Raw genomic sequence first — 18,721 nt, forward strand, 5'->3', positions numbered from 1 at the left:
CTCGTGTATTAAGGGTACTTAAGAGAAAACTGTTTGAGAGGCTTAGCTTTAAAGGAGTGGGATTTGGCATCCACGGGGCTTATATATGGAAATCAGTGAGTTGTTGGACTGTCTTTAAAATAACTTGTGTGACTTTTCTTCAGCAGGAAGAAGTAATTAGTTAATAAATTTGATTGAATATTAAGTCTCAGAGCATGCTTTTCTTGGTACATATCCTTAAGTCCTCGTGTTCTAGGCCTTTCCCTGGCAGCAGCTAGTATTCATTATAGAAAAACTGCAAGTCTACATTTACTGTCCATGACCTTTGCTGTCACTGACCATGGTTTTTAATTGTCTTGCCTCTGAGATCTTCTAAAAGATACCTCATGAGAATATTAATAAGCAAATTGCTGTTAATCCCCACAGACACTTCTGCATTAGTTCTGTTTTGTCACCCGGGTGTTTAGTATGCCCAGTCCCAGGGGAGAGCATGTGGTACCTCAGGCTGCTCTGTCATTAATCTGACTTAGTCCTTCGTTACTTGCTTTTTTTCCTAAAAAGAAAGAATGAAAGCACGCTCGTAAGCAAACATGGGAGCTATCTCATCTTGTCTTCTCAGCTTCATTTACCTGTGTGAACAAGCATAATTACAATTGAATTGTATTACTGAAGGAATCTCTTTGGCTATGTCCATTAAAAATTTTTTGTTGTGCTTTGGGAAGAGGCTTATTAGCAGTTTTCTAGAACTCCTTTAGTGTGTAACCTCTCTGGAACATGAACTAAGAGGCACAGGAGTAACTGTTTTTATGATTTACCAGAGGGTTCTTTAATTAATTTGTATTATGGTCAGATAGCTAAAGTGATGGCAGGTTATGTGCTCATAAGCCAACCTTGAGTTAATTTTATTGGAAGTCCATTAATTTGAAACTTAATTCAATTGTTATGGGCAGTTTGTCTTAGTTTCTTCTCTATTGCTATAATAGAGACCATAACCAAAAACAATTTGAGGAGGAAAGTGTTTATTTATTTTGGCTTAAGCTTATAGTCCCTCAGGAAAGAAAGGCTGGGCAGGAACTCAAAGCAGGAACCTAGAGGCAGAAACTGATGCAGACACCATGAAGGATACTGTTTACTGACTTGCTCCCTGTGGCTTGCTCAGTCTGCTTTCTTGTATACTTCAGGAGTACCTGCACATCGGGCAGTACCACCTACAGTAGGCAGGGCCTTCCCATCCTCCCAAAACAGTCATTTTATCAAGAATATGCCTCATAGGTTTGCTTATAGGACACTCTGATGGAGGCATTTTCTTATTCTCAAGTGACTCTAGCTTGTATCAAATAGAAAAAAAACAACCGTGACATAGTTGTATAGGCTGGAATATCTCTTTTCATCTGAAAAGGAACTGAAAACAATCCTCTAGTGTCCTCTTACATATGAATATAAGTAACACTTGTAATTTAGGAAAGGGTTTTTTTCTGTTCCCTGGAGACTTGTTGTCTTGTGGTAGACATTCAGTCAACCATCCTGGCTCTTACAAATTATTATCAAGCACTAAGTAGCAAGTCATTCAGCATACATGTTTAATGGTCCTGCCATGCTCTAGACACTGTGGTAGAGATGGGGCTGGAAAGGTTAATGAGATACGGTTTCTTCAAGTAGCTTCTATCAAAGAGCATGGGAAGCTCTAGATTGATGCTAGATTTAGAGAAAATAGCTTGTTGAGCCACAATTTGCTGTAAAAAAAATTATTATACTCATTTCTTTTAATGTTCTTTCTTTTTTATTTAATTGTTTTGTTTTTGGTTTTTTTTTGTTTTGTTTTGTTTTGTTTTTACATTCCAGATTTTATTCCCCTCTCAGTCCACCCTCAGACTGTTCTACATGCCATACCTCCTCCTGGACCCCTGTCTCCACAAGGATGTCCCCATCTCCTCATCCCCCACCTTACCAGACCTCTAACCTCCCTGGGACCTCTAGTCTCTTGAGGGTTAGGTGCATCTTCTCTGACTGAACCCAGACCCGGCAGTCCTCTGCTGTATATGTGTTGGAGGCCTCATCTCAGCTGGTGGTGATCCAGTGTTTAAGAGATCTCAGGGCTCCAGGTTAACTGACACTGCTGGTCCTCCTACAGAGTTGCCCTCCGACTCAGCTTATTGCAGCTTTTTCATAATTCAGCCACAGGGGTCAGCAGCTTCTGTCCATTGGTTCGGTGCAAATATCTGCATCTGACTCTTTCAGCTGCTTCTTGGTCTTTCAGAGGGCAGGCAAGATAGGTCCCATAAGCACTCCATAGCTTCAGTAATTGTGTCAGGCCTTGGGGTCTCCCCACTGTAGGACATTTCATCTAAGGTCCCTCCCTTTGAATTCTGAGAGTCTCTCACCTCCCAGGTCTCTGGTACATTCTGAAGGGTCCCCTCAACCTTTTACCTCCTGAGGTTGCCTGTTTCCATTCTTTCTGCTGGCCCTCAGGGCTTCAGTCCTCTTCCCCCACCCCAATACCAGATCATGTTCCCCTCTTCTTCCTCCTCCCCCTCCCACTCCCCATTCCCTTCCAGATCCCTCCTTCCCTCCTTGTGATTGCTTTCTTCTCCCTCCCAAATGAGACTGAAGTGTCCTGACTTGGGCCCTTCAGCTTACTGAACTTTTTGAGTTCTGTGGACTATATCTTGAGTATTCTGTGCTTTTTACTTTGGCTAATATTCACTTATTAGTGAGTATATACCATGCATGTCCTTTTGGGTCTGAGTTCCCTCACTCAGAATGGTATTTTCTAGTTCCCTCCATTTGCCTGCAAAACTCAGGATGTCCTCACTCTTAATAGCTGAGTAGTATTCCATTGTGTAAATGAACCCCATTTTTTGTATCCATTTTTCTGTTATGGGACATCTGAGTTTTTTCCAGCTTCTGGCTATCACAAACAAGGCTGCTATGAACATAGTGGAATATGTGCCCCTGTGGCATGGTGGGGCATCTTTTGGATATATTCCCAAGGGTGGTATTGCTCAGTCTTCCTAATGTTAACTCTTTGAAAGTTAAAAATGTGAAATAAACTATTAGGTGACTTGTACTTTAACACTGAATGGTGGGCCATCCAGATGGAAAAATAGCTGAGCAAAATGTGGTGGGATTGAAAAGTTGTCTAAAGAATTTGTCATTATTCAAGCAGAATTTCCAGATAAATCATGAGATTAGACTTGTACCTGAGATGCTGCCAACAGAGCCTTGGCTAGATGGAGTAAGAGGGAGTAAAGAGAGGTGTGATTGTGACCCTGTGATCAGAAAGGAACACCCATGAGAGAGAAAGGGGATGAGAGGTCTTGGCTTAGTCCCAAGGAGGATGGATTTATGGGACATGCCTGCTAAAGACTGCTGCTTCACGTGGGTGCCCAAGATGATTGGGGAAAAGGTGAAAGTGAAGAGTTTGGGTGCATTCACCTGAAGTGCAGGCAAGATTCTTAATCTGAATATGTAGCCAGACAACTAGTAAGCCCAGTGTTCTGGAAGATAAAGAAGTTGGAGAGAGATTTCAGTCATTCATCCATGATGTGGTGACAGGTAAAGTATCAAGAGAAGTGAAGCCATCCAAGTGAAGTAGAGAAAGGTCTGGCCTCTGTCTCTGGAAATAGCCACATCCCCCATACAAGGACAAAAAGAGGAAGGCAGCAATGAAAGGGGCACTGGGAATGCAGAAACTAGGCTGGCACGCTGTATAGAAAACAACCTCAGAAAGGAGGAATAGCCCTTGGTGAAATGGAAGGAAAGGTTGGAAAAGTGAGGCAGTTGCCCTGGTAAAAGGAGTTTGTCCTCAAAGAAGTAGTGATGGGGTGTGGGGATTAGAGTGTGGATGGGTAAGTTCCTTCTGTTTGAGGGCTGGTGTCTTTATTCCACTCTCAAGGATATACCAATCCAGTGCTGTAAAGGGAGAGTTTCTCTCTTACTCTCACGTGTTATAGATTTAATGAAGCATAACAGCCTCTTGTAGAGCCTCCTCCCACCTGCCCATGCCACTGAGGGAAGCTTGGGTCCCTAGAGCCTTCTTCATTCACTTTAAGGACAAGATCAATAGAATGCTGACCTGGACAGTAATTACTGTCAGAAGTTCTCCTCTGATGCTTTAGAGTTACACTTGCTTCCTTCACATAGTAAGGGATTGGCCAGCATTTGAGGAAACTGCCTCCTCTCCCTACCAGGTGGCACATCTCTGGACTTTGTCAATTATTTGGATTCACATATTACAGCATCAAGCTGTAGGCCAAAGTGACTTTGTCATCTGAGCAGTGATGGTGTTTAGAAAGAGAAGTGGGAGGTATAAGACTGAACTTTGAATGCCTTGGAAAGAGCAGCTCTTGTGGTGATAGCCTCCCATCCTGAAGCCTGCGGGTTGAATAGTTTCCTCTGCTTGTAATAGACCTTTGTTCTCGGAGTTCTGTTGTCTTGACAAGTCAAGTGTTTTAAACTTAACATTCTTAATAGGTCTTCCCCTGTCTTATAGCTTCCTTCTCCAAAGAATGTGCTTGCTTAAAAAAAACAAAACAAAACAAAACAAAAAAAACAAAAAAAACAAAACCATTTTGAGCATGGCCAGTAGCCCAAGTTATCACTGTAGCAACTGGGACCATCACCTCATAGAGACAGGCTTATTTTAATGCCTGTAGGCAGTCTAGTGTAACACAGGTTTCAGTTTCTACTCAATTATTTCTTTACTTGCTACTCCAACTTTAAGATAAATTAATAAATGACATAGGAAAGTTTATTATTTCTAGAAAAATTAAAATGCACAATAGTTTATATTTCAAGTTTACTGACAAACATTTTTCAGAATTTCTAAATGAATTTGCAAATAAAATACTTATGCTTTTACCTGAAAACTTGACTATGATAAGATTAAGACACTTTTATCTGTTTAAAATATGTTTATGCATCTAAATTAAAATACTTAGCTGTTTAAAAATTACTTTAGGACCCTATGTCTCCATCAACTTCCTCAGGTCTTTTTCTAAGATTAAACATAAATTCTGGAATTTAGTTGTACAGCCTCCCTGTTCACCATGAGCTTATCTAGATTTATTTTCTACCTGATTATAAACACCAGCCCCCTAACTTGTCAGCAGCTCAGTTGAGCAGCCAAACTGTATTATTCAATATCTTGTCTGACATGAGGACACCAGTCCAAAGAAAGAGATATCACAAATTGGTGCCACACGTCAATAAACAGAGACATTTTATTTTGCACCATACTAATTCAATCCAGTTCAGTTAACTCTCTTTCCCCCATGTAAGGACAGATGAGAAACGGCAGCCATGAATGGCTGAGTTGGTCATGTGTTTGACACACCAGTGTGTGTGTACAAAGCAGACCGTAATGGAGGGTGCAGCCTTTGGCTCTCAGACAATACGAGTGGGGACCTGAGCTCACAGGCAAGCTCACACCCCCAACGCATGCTCAGGTACAGAGGGAAGGGGCTGGGCTGCTGCCTAAGTGCTCTGCCCAGTCCTGACAGTGTAGAGAATCTAAACCATCTTTAGCTCCTTCTCAGGTCGTTGAGTTTTATTTTACCCTCCTGAGCAAAAATTACTTCAGACTGCATAGTACTTTGTGATTTTGATTAAAATCTTGGATCTAAATGTGCTTCTGATAACACCCATACTTCTATTATTTCTCAGTTCAACAATTTCTCTCTGAGTGAGACAGGCTGTTGAGTGGATATGGTCACGATGTATAAAATAAATCCTGGGAATGAACAGAATAGATCAAACCCCAAATGTGGAATGTTGGTGGCTTATTGAGAGGAGACCAGCATTGTTGGGAAACATGCTTGTTGTTCCTGGATAAAATCTGAGGTCCTTGGGTTTGTCCTTAGAAGAAGCGTTCGGAGCATTTAGCCTGTATGTTGTGCTCTAAAGACCTGGACTGACGCCACTGCCTACCACTCATTACTCATGGCAGTGTCCACAGAGCTGTCTTCTAGACAGCCAAGCCTTTCTGTCTTTCATGGAGTCTCAAATCCTACTTGCCCCAGGAAAAAGGCCCTCTTCAGTGAATTCTGTGGGAGAGCATGACTTTCACACACTCAGTCTAAGAATTTTGGGATACCCTACCTCTACATCCTATGAATAAGGCTTTATTTACCCCATAATAAAATGTGGTTGGCCAGTTAACTGAGAGTGCTTATGCTGGGGCTCCAGCTTTGCAGTCAGTGCTCACGAAGAGTTGTCAGGCCCAGGGCTGGAGGCTCAGGACGGATCTCAGAGCCGGTTCTACTGTTAGCAGTGGAAGAATTTATAACAAATGCTATAATGTTGCCTAACATCCTTTAATCCTTTATATCTAAAATGAAGTTATGGAAGATAGAATTTGGTACCACATGATCCTCTTAATTGTCATGAAAATAAGTTATTTCTGAAAAAGAGTTTAAAAGAGTGCATATTACATACCTCAAATGACCTGAGATTGTGCATGGCGGAAGCTCTTCCTGCTCTTTGTTTTCTGCATTACTTCATTCATTTTCTCTCTCCACAGCAGTCCTGTTTGGGAAATGCTTTTGCCATTATTGTTTTGCAGATGAAGGAACCAAGATATAGTCAAAGTGACTTGTTAAAGGTCACAAAGCAGCAGGCACAGGGGTAGAACACAGTATGAATTCATCTCCCCCAGCTACAAGGCCCTCGGCTCCTTCTCTGCTCTTGAGCACTTTGGTGTTTTGACACCCCTGCATGTAAATTACACATGGTAGTGTCCACCAGTGGAGTAGTACTCCAGTACACCAGTGGGTGTAGTGGAGTGTGTTGCTTATCAGAAAACATGACATGAGGCCAGGAAGCAAGGGGACACTACTGTTTCTCATTGGCCCTTTCATTACACTGACTAGGATTGAGAGCTGTAGAAAGTAGAAACCATCAGCAATTGCTGCCACAGTAGAACACTGCAGGTGCAGGGCTGTGGGTACAGGGCTGCAGGTGCAAGGCTGCAGGTGCGGGGCTGCAGGTGCGGGGCTGTAGGTTCAGGGCTACAGGTACAGGGCTGCAGGTACAGGGCTGTAGGTTCAGGGCTGCAGGTACAGGGCAGCAGGTGTAGTGTTGCAGGTGCAGGGTTGCAGGTACAGGGTTACAGGTACAGGACTGAAGGTACAAGGCAACTCAAATGATGGCCTTTGGGACTTTGTTCTTACCATTTTGTGTCTTGTCAGGGTTTTGAGGCATGGCTGGTTCTCTGACACTATTAGAGGACCTTGCAGAACACCATTCAGATGGCATACAGGGATAGGAAAATGTGGCAGCTGCAGAAGCCTGTCAGTGCTGTACTGCATGTCTCATGCTTGTCTGCCTAGTAACCCAGCCCGACTGCAATAGTAAAGTGCTTCCACAGGCTTGCCTCCTGGGAAAGGTCCACAGCCAGTGCTTGTAATCTGGCTGTGAAAACCTGAGTATGCCCTGGCTACATAGCACATTCTCTTGATGTGTGGTCCTACATGTATCATGCCTTTTAGGGTTTGCACTGTGGGATAGGATGTATACCTATAACCAGGGCTGTGTTTCAGAAAAGATTTCCAATGTCCACAATTTCTATCACATGGTCAAGATTTTAAAAGTGAGTTCCTTAAGTCTTAGGAGTCTATTTTTTATGTAGTATGCAGACAATTGGGAAATATGTGGAATAAAAGACTCCCAGGACATTAAGCTGCTTCGTATCTCTTCTGAGGACAAGTGCCTTAAATGCTGGGTACGATTTGCAGTGGAACACCAATGATGAAATATTTACTCATCGGATGGCTTTGAAGTTGAGCTTCTCTGTGGTGATTGTAGTCTCCTTCCTAATGGGCACATTTCAAAGGAGAAAGTAGCTGTGGCACTCTGCTGTGATGTCTCCAGATGGATGGAATCTGTTTTGTTTTGGTCTGTTTCTGACTAAATTTTGAAAGCTAACTACTTAGAAATTACATTAATGACAGAAATTATTTCTGCTACTGTGGACTCATTCTCATTGACAGGGTATGGTTTGAAAGTTAATTTTTCTAATATACTTGACATTTTAAACAAAGGGTGCCTAATCTCTCTTATTCTATAACCTTTCCAAATGTAAATTTTCTCAGCTTTCCACAGAAATATATCAAAAGGGTTGATTATATATATATGTGTGTGTGTGTGTGTATATATATATATATGTATATATATATATATATACATAAAAATGAGGAATAGTAGTAAGAACCACTTTAATGAAGTATCTTACTGATAAAGTCACCATGTTTAAAGATATTTAGAAACTGTGTATTTACGATTTATTGTTCCTTGATTCTGACTACTGGAAGATTTTCTTTCAGGGCTTAAACACGGGAATGTTTTAAGGATTTTGAGTAAATACTGTTTTGCTTCTACTTCTTGAATGGAATTTCACTTACTTAAGTCAGGATTTTAAATAGACATGTTGCAGTGTGGCTTAAAATGTTTCTATTTTTCTGTTTCTTTTCATATAGACTATGACATGTTTAACCTTTATTTTATGCTTTATTACTTAGTTTTCATATGAATCCAACAAGCAGTGATGACCTCAGGAAAATCCCGGTAAGTTACCAAAGAGTTATAAGATCACCAGAGAGCAAGCCTGGCTTCTTTCTTGCATATTCCCCTCATGCCTCTCTCCCTAAACACCTCAGTGGCAGAAACAACACTGGTCAGTGTGATGGTTTGGGGAGAAAGAAGAAAGTGAAATGAGACTGCCTGTACTACACAAATGAGTGTGGCTTCTGTATGTGCTCAGAGCCGAAGCTGATGTGATTATAATTGAACGTCTATCTAGGATATACATGTTTGCTTATAACTTGTGACCTTAATGTGAAAGCTGTATGTCAGAGTCAACATTATAGTTGTGAAAGTAGCTAACATTTATTGTTGGGTCAGGGACTGAATAAAGAGCAAAGCTGCTTGCTAATATTCAGTTGGAAAGCAGCGAGGTGAGAGACCACAGTTTATCAGCAAAGGCTTTGGAAAGACAAATGCCTTAGAATACCTATCTTCCAAGTCAGGCCTAAAGCAGGTCTTTCCCAGAATTGACAGCAGTCAGCTAAATGGATGTGTGTAGTTGCAAGAATTGTTGAGGTAGTTTAACTTTGTTTCATCGTTACCTGAAATTCAGGATTGTATTGGAGTTTTCAGTTGCATCTGAGCCTTAAATTTGTTGACCTGGAGAATAAATCACTTTATAAAAATACAGGCCGATGTTCTTGGGGGAAAACTACATTCTCACCTAGTAACAGAAAGAGGCCAGTTTTGCTGTTTGAACCATCTGCCCTTAATATGTGTGATCCAGATAATTTAAAATTTTTTCAGCAATTGCACATCACAATTTCTAGTATATGTTTGTCTAAAAGAAGCCAAGGTGGGGCTATAGTCTTATCTTATAAACCATTTTAAGTACAGTGGTCTGTCTAAAGAATTGTAGAAGACACTGTGGATGCACAGGACTTTAGATAATGCTTTTGCTGTTCTATGCAAATGATTTCTAAGTTTTGATGTTTTATAAATACTTGTCTTTATAATGTGGCTGTCTTGAAGCAATGTCAGACTATATGAAGTCAGTGTTTGATCAGATAGTAAAATGAATTCTACCAGCTGTTACTTAATCTCAAACAAAATGCAACATCAAAAATTGATTTAATATGTAGCTATTGTTTATTAGGTAACCTTAATTACAATTTCCATGTGCTTGTAGATGTACTTTTCCAAATCTTATAATTTATCACTGTTAAAACATCCTTAGAAATCTTTAAAGAAATAAAATGTGAAAATTGTTTTAGTTCAAGGATTTAAAGGTGATAACAGAATCCTTGATGTGTGATTGTTTTTCTATGGAATCTAACTATTCTAAATGACAGCTAAAAGATTACTAGGTGTTGCTAATGTACTGTAAGATACAATTAAGAGAGAAAGAGTCCTTACAGACGAGTTTTCAGAAGTTATTTGAACAATTTTTATGTTGAAGATTACAAGATGTTTGAAGTAATTTACATGAAGTTCTCCAGTAATAGACATCCAGCAAGTTATTTTCTCTCCTTCTGGAGGGAGTATTGTGTAATTAGGTTTGTATGTCGGCTATGCTGGTGCCAACACCTGTCTGTGGAGGCGCGGTGTTTAGGCAGGAGCAGTAGCCAGTTGAAAGGGCAGTGTGAGCTCTTTAAGGCCTAATTAAGAACTGAAAGGGAGATGAAGAGAGGAAGACAAAGGATGTGAAAGTAGCTGAGATGATGTTCCCAGAGCAGAGTCCTCATTACACCATAATGAGATGATCTGAGAACGCCAGCCTTCCTCTCCTCCCTCTCTCCTCCAGTTGCCTTGGATGTCAGTTAGGACCCCACCAATATTTGGTTACCAGGGCAACCTTTCTTTAAATCTTCAGTTATTTTGAGTCTTGATAATTTGCTTTTGTCTGAATTTAAATATTGTAATATATATATATATATATATATGTATATATATATATTTCCTAGTTTAAAGGGCTAGATTGTGTGTAAGGCAAAAATAGCTAATGCATCTAAGAACCTTCCGCATGAGTCTTATTATTTAAAGTTCTGTTGAAAACCTTCATAGAGGACTGTTCCTCTCTAACCCAGTCTTCCATCTTTGTGTCTGTGTAAGGGACTTGACTTTGAGCAGACATGAAGTAGAAAAGAAGGATTAGTTGTGAAAGAAAGAAAAGAGACAGGGGAAATTTATATTGTTTCAAAACAGGAAAACGTCTTTAAAATGTGTGCTGTCTATGAAGTGAGGTAACAAAATACTGAATTTATGGCAGCACCATTGTGGGCAGTATTTGATCTATGTTCTGAGGTTGGAGTTTTCAGTTTTCCCCGAATTTTAGTGAATATACTTTTTGAAAAACAATTTTTTTATTTTTTGAGAGTTCCCCTCTTTAAACAAACTAATTTTTTATAACCAGAAAACATTTTAGCATCATTTATATTAGTTAATATTAATTTTATTATTTCCTTTGACTTTATAAATGTATGAGTATAATAATAAGTTGGCTTAAGAATAATATACCTAAAATTAGAAAATTTATATGGTTTTCAAAAATTGAGTAAAATTTAGAGCCAAGCCTGAGCTGTATTAATTATTTTTTTCCCAGAGTGTAATTTATGGTACATGTGTCATTAAGATGTTTTCCTGTTCAGAAATCTGATGCTGAATTTTGGGCAAAATTTCCACCTATAAAGAAGACAGAACTTAACTAAGAATAGAAATGTATTTCTAGGAAGGAGGCTGGGGTGAGAAAGGTAAAGAATATGTTGCATATTGTTCATTTTGGCTGTAGATTATCGAATGGTATTCCAAAATACTAGGTAATCTTGCAAGGTGAGGATGGTTCCTGTTGTGGCATTCAGACTACTTAGGTTATAATGGAATTTTTTGGACATGTTACTTATCTTCATTGTTTTAAGATAAACATTAAAATACTAGCTACATTAACCAGTATGATTGATACAGTATTAATCATGTAAGTGATATTATGTCTTATATATATCTTATATATATATATCTTATATATAAGATTTATGCCATCATAATTTGAAATTTGAAAAATCATTGCATTTACATATAATTTGATTAAAATTAGAGAGTCTAATGCTATTATGTTAAGTTCATTAAAAAAATAAAAGCAGACAACCTGTAAGTAACATAACCCATTTAGTTAAATTTAATGACCACCATGATTCTTAAATTTTTCCAGTAAATATTTTGTTAGAGAAGTGAAATCACATTAGTTGGCCTTTATTGTTTTTAAAAATACAGTTCAGAAAAAAAAATCACTCAATAGACAACAGAGTTGAAAGGTTGGGGGACTTGTCTCACCAGATCAGGAATGTGACCCTCAGCCTGATTCCTGCCTTATTTTTATACAGTATTACTTGTGCTAAAGTACACAGGCTAGCTTATTTCTGACAAATTAAAAACTCTCTATAGTTTATCTTGTCTTTACTATAGGAAATGCATAATACAATGTATTTTATGAGAATATAATTAATTTACAATATAACGCTAAACAACCAGTGGCCAGTGCATTATGCTGTAGACCTAACTGACCCAAGAGGGAAGGTAGAAGCCAGCACTTAGCTCTAAAAATGTCCACAGGGGGTTAAGAGCAACATTTGGAATGTTGGGGCACAAGTCATTTAATTCAGAAAATTTCAACTTTTTCTATTTGATAATTGAAAAACTGAGTTGTTTAAAGTATATCTCAGAGAATTTAAATACACTTTCCTTAAATATTGTGTTTATTCAGTTAAAGCAAGCTTATAATAAACTTCAAAATCTAGTTAAGGATTTGATTTTTTTTTTGAGGTTTTTTTTTTGAGGCATTGTTTTTTAAATGGTGCCATTTTAAATCAACATTTATTCAATGTTAAAAAATCCTTTGGATATCGTTATTGTGGCATTATAGAGGCTGTTAAGATTTTTAAAGCATCCAAATTTATGTTTTCAGTATTTCAGTAACTCTGGAAGTAACCTCCACCCTCCCAAGTGTTATTATCCCTAGTTGCCAGGTTAGTTTCCTAGAACATTGCCTGAAAGACACTTCTGCTAACAGTTGATTGTAGCAGAAAAGCTAAGTGATTCACTTCTGCTTAGAAACCTTCAGTGGTTTATTTTCCTTAGGACAAGGCTACAAATCCTCAAAGATGACCCTGCCAATGGTTGATGGTGCAGTAGTAGTCACAGAGCCTCTTCTCTCAGACTTGTTTTCTGGTCACACCTCCCTAGCCTGTGACAGGCCACTGAACCATGAGCCCTAGTTTGTTAATTGTCCATGCTCACCCTACTGCCAATTTCTGCCTGGCGATTGTGAAACCTGTTGCAAGCCGTTACTACCCAAACTCTGAAGCCTGGAGTCTGAGAGACAGTTCTCAGCCTAAAATTTGTACATCTAGGAAGAAGGGACATTGGAGGGACTGGGGTATCACTCTAGTTTCTGCCCTGGGATCTGGCAGGAGGAGCATTTAGTGAAGAGCTAGACACACAGCACAGTCACAGTAGATGCTGAAGATGGGAGAGACATAGACTTTCCACGGGAATAAGAGTCTTTGCATTCCTCTGGCCTCACTAATCCTCTGCTGGACAGATGAGTCCACCTTAGGAACAAGAAAACGAGGTTCCTTAATATTTTAGCTGATTTTTCTTAAAGCAAGATGGGAGTGTTTGGCAGGAAGTGATGCAAACCATCCTAAATTGTTGGGTTTAGGGATAGAACTATGTTTTAAAGCCATAAAATGTGCTATTTTGTATCTAGACAGTTAGACACTGGAAAGCTAAATCCCAGGGCATTGAAATCTAGGGAAATATTAAAGGGCCCATCTTCATTGTCACAAGGTGTTTTCTTTAGACTTCAGTGTCATGACACTATTAGAATAAAACAGGTTGAAGTAAGACCCTCTTTTGGATGCATTTATGCTTTTGTTTGACTTTTTAAACTAATTGAATATCTTTAGCTAGGTAAACAAGTCAGATGAAAGGACATGTAGCTGTCCTGACCATAAGTATTAATGTGGAAGCTCTGAGCTTCCTGGTAACAGGGCATAAAGGGAAACAGCATCAAACAAATGGGTGTGATTTATGAGAAGTGGAAACATCCACTACTCAGGAAGACTCAGCTCACCATGCTGGTCAGTTAAGGCAGAAGCCGTACCTGTGAATGGTGCTCGTTGGTTTAGTTCCAAGAGCCTTTCTCAGCAAGTTAGAGAATCAGCCTGGCATTTCTGTTTCTCACAGCCATTGTCAGTAAAAACCCAGATGGAATACAAGTCTACATTTAGAGGAAGCAGTTCTGTGAGGACAGTGTTCATATGTGCAGTTTTCTATAGCTTCTTGGCAGTCCTTTGACTAGATTCCTGCAGGTGTTTAGTTTTAATCTATTTCCATTATATTGACTAACTTGTGGTTTCAAACTACAGAGCGTGTCTTATCCAGCTCCCTAATATACCGGGGATGGGCCCGGGCCTTTTGCATGCTAAGCAAGTGCTCTGCCACTGAGCTGTACACTCAGCACTCGTGTTGTGGTTTAGTTCTCACTGATACAGACAGTCTCTGGCTCTAGGAAGTTGTTCCTGTGTAAGAAGGAGTTTCACATACAGAGTTTGAGTCAGGCTTTTGGTCTGCCTGCTCTCCTTCCTGCCAGGGATTGTGCAGTACCCAGGAACTTTCCCCTGATTCTAGCTATAGCTGGAGAGAAACTTTTGTCAGCTTCAGCAAAACTAGAAGGTGAAATTATGAGTAGCTCTTAATGTAGGTATCTGTGTCCTGCCTGCTTAAAGCAAGTCTGCATCTCATTCCAGGATAGCAATCCTTTCGATGCCACGGCTGGGTACCGGAGTCTGACCTACGAAGAGGTGCTGCAGGAGCTGGTGAAGCACAAAGAACTCCTTCGGAGGAAGGACACCCACATCCGGGAGCTAGAGGACTACATCGACAACCTCCTTGTCAGGGTGATGGAAGAGACACCCAGCATCCTGCGAGTGCCCTATGAGCCATCCAGGAAAGCTGGCAAGTTTACCAATAGCTAGTGGGAGTCAAGAGGACTGTTTATAACTGGGAAGAGCGAGAGGGAGAGGGAGAGAGTGAGAGAGAGAGAGTGAGAGAGAGAGAGCGAGCGAGCAGGAAGGGAGTAAGGATGTGTTACTGGAAGAGACTGCACAGTCAGGCTTCACCTTCTCCCCTCTGTCACTGGGAACAATTGTCAGCCCTGTTCATACTCACAGGTATTATCAAGAATAACCTTTGGAGTGGGTAAAATACTCTAAATTATTAAACCGAAAATGAGCCATGCCTGGATGACTGAGCAGTTCTCTGGCATCACTTGGGTACTGGTGCTGGACCCTGTCTGCCATAGGCCTGGAAATATCTTCAGGAGCCATGAGTGATTCCTCAGGAATAGATTCCATAAAGCAGAACCAATACTGTGGTTGGATTCTCAGAAGTCAGTCTGTAGACACACCCAGTGTCAGGAACACTGCTCATTATAAACACTACTGAAAAACGTTCCTCATACCTGACTATGTATGTTCAGTGTTTATGTATATAAAGTACATGCATATACCTCATATACACGTGTGTTCTTAAGACATTTAAAAACAAGTGGTTGCCTCTAAGGTTAGGCTATCAATCTCAGAGTTTAGAATGCGCTTTTGCAGTATACTCCCAGGAGCACTTGTCACCAGGGCCACCCCACCTCTGTGGAGAAGCTATTTCAACCCAGTCCTGGTTCTCTGAACCCTGATTTTGAAGAGATTCACTACATCCAGCTCCAGCTTCTAACTTTATCCCTGATCACTGCCCCTTAAAGTGATGATCTCTACTCTCTTCTCAAAGAATAACAAAATTTAGAGCTCTTTATTCTTTTCATAGAAGCATGGATTTCTTCAGCCAATGTTCTGCTAGTGTTTGAGTTTATGGAAGTGTAAGCAAGAGATAGGGTAGTATGGTTTGTTATACTGTGTATTGAGAGCAGAGACAACTGTGCAAGTTATACCTAACAGTGAGCTGGGGGATGGGGGATTGTCTATTGCCTGATAACCCAAGGCAACAGCAAGTTCTAGCAAGGAAGGTGGGCTTGATTTCAATTTCATTAATAGAACAGATGGTTGCCTTTGAGCCCTGAACCAAAGACTCACTGCAACCGTGAGTGTTGAGAGCAGGCTTCCACCAGTTCAGCGTGAGGCGACCCACATCCACCCTTGGGGATTGATGTCACACTGTGGGGGTCTTTGTTTAAGCCTGCCTCCCTAGAATGGTAGTTTTCTGTGGATTAACTTTCTGTGTTTGTATAAAATTATTCTAAAATGTAAAGTGAAGAGGGATGAGACGAGAACACTGCAGATCTTCTGCTGCTATTTAACCTTCCAGATCTAAACACTGAAGTGGACGGTCTTTCTGAGCTGAGGAAGTGAAGACCTGCTGCATAGAGGCTGGGGCTGGGTGCACTCCTTAGCCCTATAGTGAGGTGCATTTTTAGTAAGACTTCCCTGAAAATCAAATGAAAACACAGATTATAGTTCTGCTGATTTTCTTATTCTTTTTAGTCACAAAATCCCTTGTTAACTATATTTTCTGAATTTCTGTGGTTTTCTGGAAAACATGGATTTTGAAGTGAATTTTTTCCCCAAATACAAACTTTAGTACTTTTCTAAAATTAAAATAGAGGAGGAAAATGGATTTTTACAATCAGTTTTTCTTCCATTTAATTAATAATTGATGTGATTCTGTAATAAACTTCAAAGTTTAAAGTAGATTTGATTTTCCAATGTGAAGTCTTGGTAAATATTATTTTAATGGTGCCATTTAAAATTAACATTTATTAGATGTCATCAAATTCTTAGCATATTTTGACCATGACATTGCTGAGGCTCTACAACTTTTTGAAGCACCTACATTCATGTATTTAGTATTATGAGCTGTCTGCAGGTGCAATAACATGTGTTAGCCAAGGGCGTCCTTTCCAGAGTCTCAGTCTAGTAGAGACCCGAGCTGTCTGTTGCTTTTGTCCTCGGAATAAGTTTCCCATCAATCTTACCTAAAAAGCCTGGTTCAAATGACATTGTTGCTTTTACGAGGAGGCAGTCATAAGGCACAGTTTTGCCTCCATTAGAATCTGTGTATGTGGATTCAACAGCCTTCCTGACTGCCTGACTGAATGGGTATTTGCTTTTCAGAATCTGAAGGAAAGCTTTGTCCAGGAACAGTCTGGTAGGCAGTGAGATTTATCTGAGGCGCAATTGTTGTTGCTAAGTAAAAACAAATGTCTGAGACAAATGAAAAGTCTGCATTTACACTCTGGAAAATGTGTTCTAGTGGTCAGAACTTCACTCGTGAACTTAATGTTTTATCATTAGTTGACATAGACTTACAAGTAAAACAAGCTCCAAAGTAAACACAGCAGTGGCAGGTGGGGGCTGGGCACTGTAGGAAGAAGGCCGGAAAGACACTTGGTTATCTTCCAAATGGAACATGGAATATTCAATGATTTATTTTTATATTAACTTAGACGTGGAAATAAGCGTGCATGTACAATAGATTTTTAAGGACATTTTATTTCTGATTTTAGCATAAAAATACATACTCAAAAACACTTCTATCAACAAGATTTTTTAAAATCACAGAATCAAGCCTGATCTAAGTTAACACACTTCTGTTACATAATTAAACTATTTCTTAAAACAACAACAACAATAACAACAGTATTTTACAACCAGTCTCTTCTCAGTTCTAAACTCAGCTTGACAGTATTGCTACCCCACCCTGCCACTGGGACTTAAGTGTCATTCTTTAAATACCAAGGTCATTGCTTTGAGTTGTATATAAGATACCATGTAACCTACTCATGGTAAGTGTTGGAAGCATTGCCTTTTGCTGCTCTGTTCTGCATTGACCCCAGTTTTGCCCTCCTCCCATGAATGTAGTATTATTCATAGATTATACATAACTACATGTATTGCTTTTGGCAGTAAATCAAGTTCTAGTTGTAATTTTCCAGCTGTGAAAATGTTGCCTTGTATTTAAAAGGGTTTCACGAGTGGAAACCTAAGTAAATAAGCTCATTAGTGACCAACCTGCTTCTTCATGTTCCCCTTCCCATCTCCACATTCCTCCTGCACCCTGCTTCCCACCACCATGTGAGTGCTTATTCTTAACAAGGAGAATCTTTAAAAATGAGAAATAAAAAAGAAAGACCTGCTATCTCTAAGTATCTATAGTAACTGTTACACTAAGCTTCTGTTTTCCCCTAAAAATTAAAAGCAGCTTACCTGGATTAGAAAAGCAGGCTGAGACTCCTTGCTGTCTGTGCCATCGTCTGTCTCTAGGTGCAGTAGGTGTCACTTGTGTGTGCGTGTGGGTGAAGTGTGAGCATGCCCAGTCATTTGATCTCTTCTCAGAGGGAAGGACTGCACTGCAAGCTCGTGGTGCTATTGGAGAGGGTCTGTCAGCACATACTGAAAGCCCCCCATTTTCACAGATTTATAACTTTAATAATCCAGATGCTGTCCTTGGAAGTATTTAATATGCAATAGGTAGCACCTTTACTAATTAATCTGCATATGAAGGGCTTCCTGATGTATCTAATAAGATGTGTAGAAGCTCTTCAAGCATTAAACTAAAGTTGACGTTTTATTTCATTTACTTTTCTCTGTCAAAAAATATCAACCACTTACAATGGAATTGAAGTCTGTTACCTAATGGTATTAGGGTCTTTTAATTTCTGAAGCTTCTAGATTGTTTGTATTGTGAGGTACAGAAGAAAATGCTGCAGATCTAGAAATGTATGTTCTTAGCACGTGTTTGAATGATGTAAGCATTATTTATAATTGAAAAGTACTACCCCTACATTCCTAAGTCAATGCTTAGTAACTCATATACATTTTTGCAGGTACAAAAGTATATAAACATTGTATAATGTGACAGTTGTATAATTTATGTAATCTGATGCATGAGTCAGAATTTTTATATATGATAATTGATTTGTTATAGTTGATTAAAGTGTTTAAACTTAATCCAGTCATCAGAATTTCTTATTGTAGATAAAGCTGTTCCTATCATGCATTTCTATAGACATCTTTATTGTCTCTTGATAATGAGACAGATTGTGTTGGGGCATATGTTTGGTAAGGCCTTTAGACCTGCCTTGTAGGGAATATGGTTCTGAAGAGTCACACAGAAGTGAAGTATATTTTCTGCTAATTTGTGTTTGTGAGGGCTGTGT

At 39.5% G+C, this 18,721-nt stretch overlaps 1 protein-coding gene across 2 annotated transcripts in view; it reads left to right on the plus strand.

The window, feature by feature from the left end:
- The window catches only part of Rab11fip2 (RAB11 family interacting protein 2), a 40,273-nt gene extending 21,761 nt beyond the window's left edge, over positions 1 to 18,512 (plus strand). The window contains exons 4-6 of one of the 2 annotated variants that reach the window (XM_032892224.1): positions 8,496 to 8,541; positions 14,304 to 14,511; positions 15,159 to 18,512. In XM_032892224.1, coding sequence (XP_032748115.1) covers positions 8,496 to 8,541; positions 14,304 to 14,511; positions 15,159 to 15,244 — 340 coding nt within the window. In that variant the 3' untranslated portion in view covers positions 15,245 to 18,512. Of the gene's footprint in view, positions 1 to 8,495; positions 8,542 to 14,303 lie in introns of both variants that reach the window. The other variant, XM_032892223.1, reaches the window with a different exon arrangement.
- The last annotated feature ends 209 nt before the right edge of the window (positions 18,513 to 18,721 follow it).

The sequence above is a fragment of the Rattus rattus genome, chromosome 2 (assembly GCF_011064425.1).
Source record: "Rattus rattus isolate New Zealand chromosome 2, Rrattus_CSIRO_v1, whole genome shotgun sequence".
Lineage (NCBI taxonomy): Eukaryota > Metazoa > Chordata > Mammalia > Rodentia > Muridae > Rattus > Rattus rattus.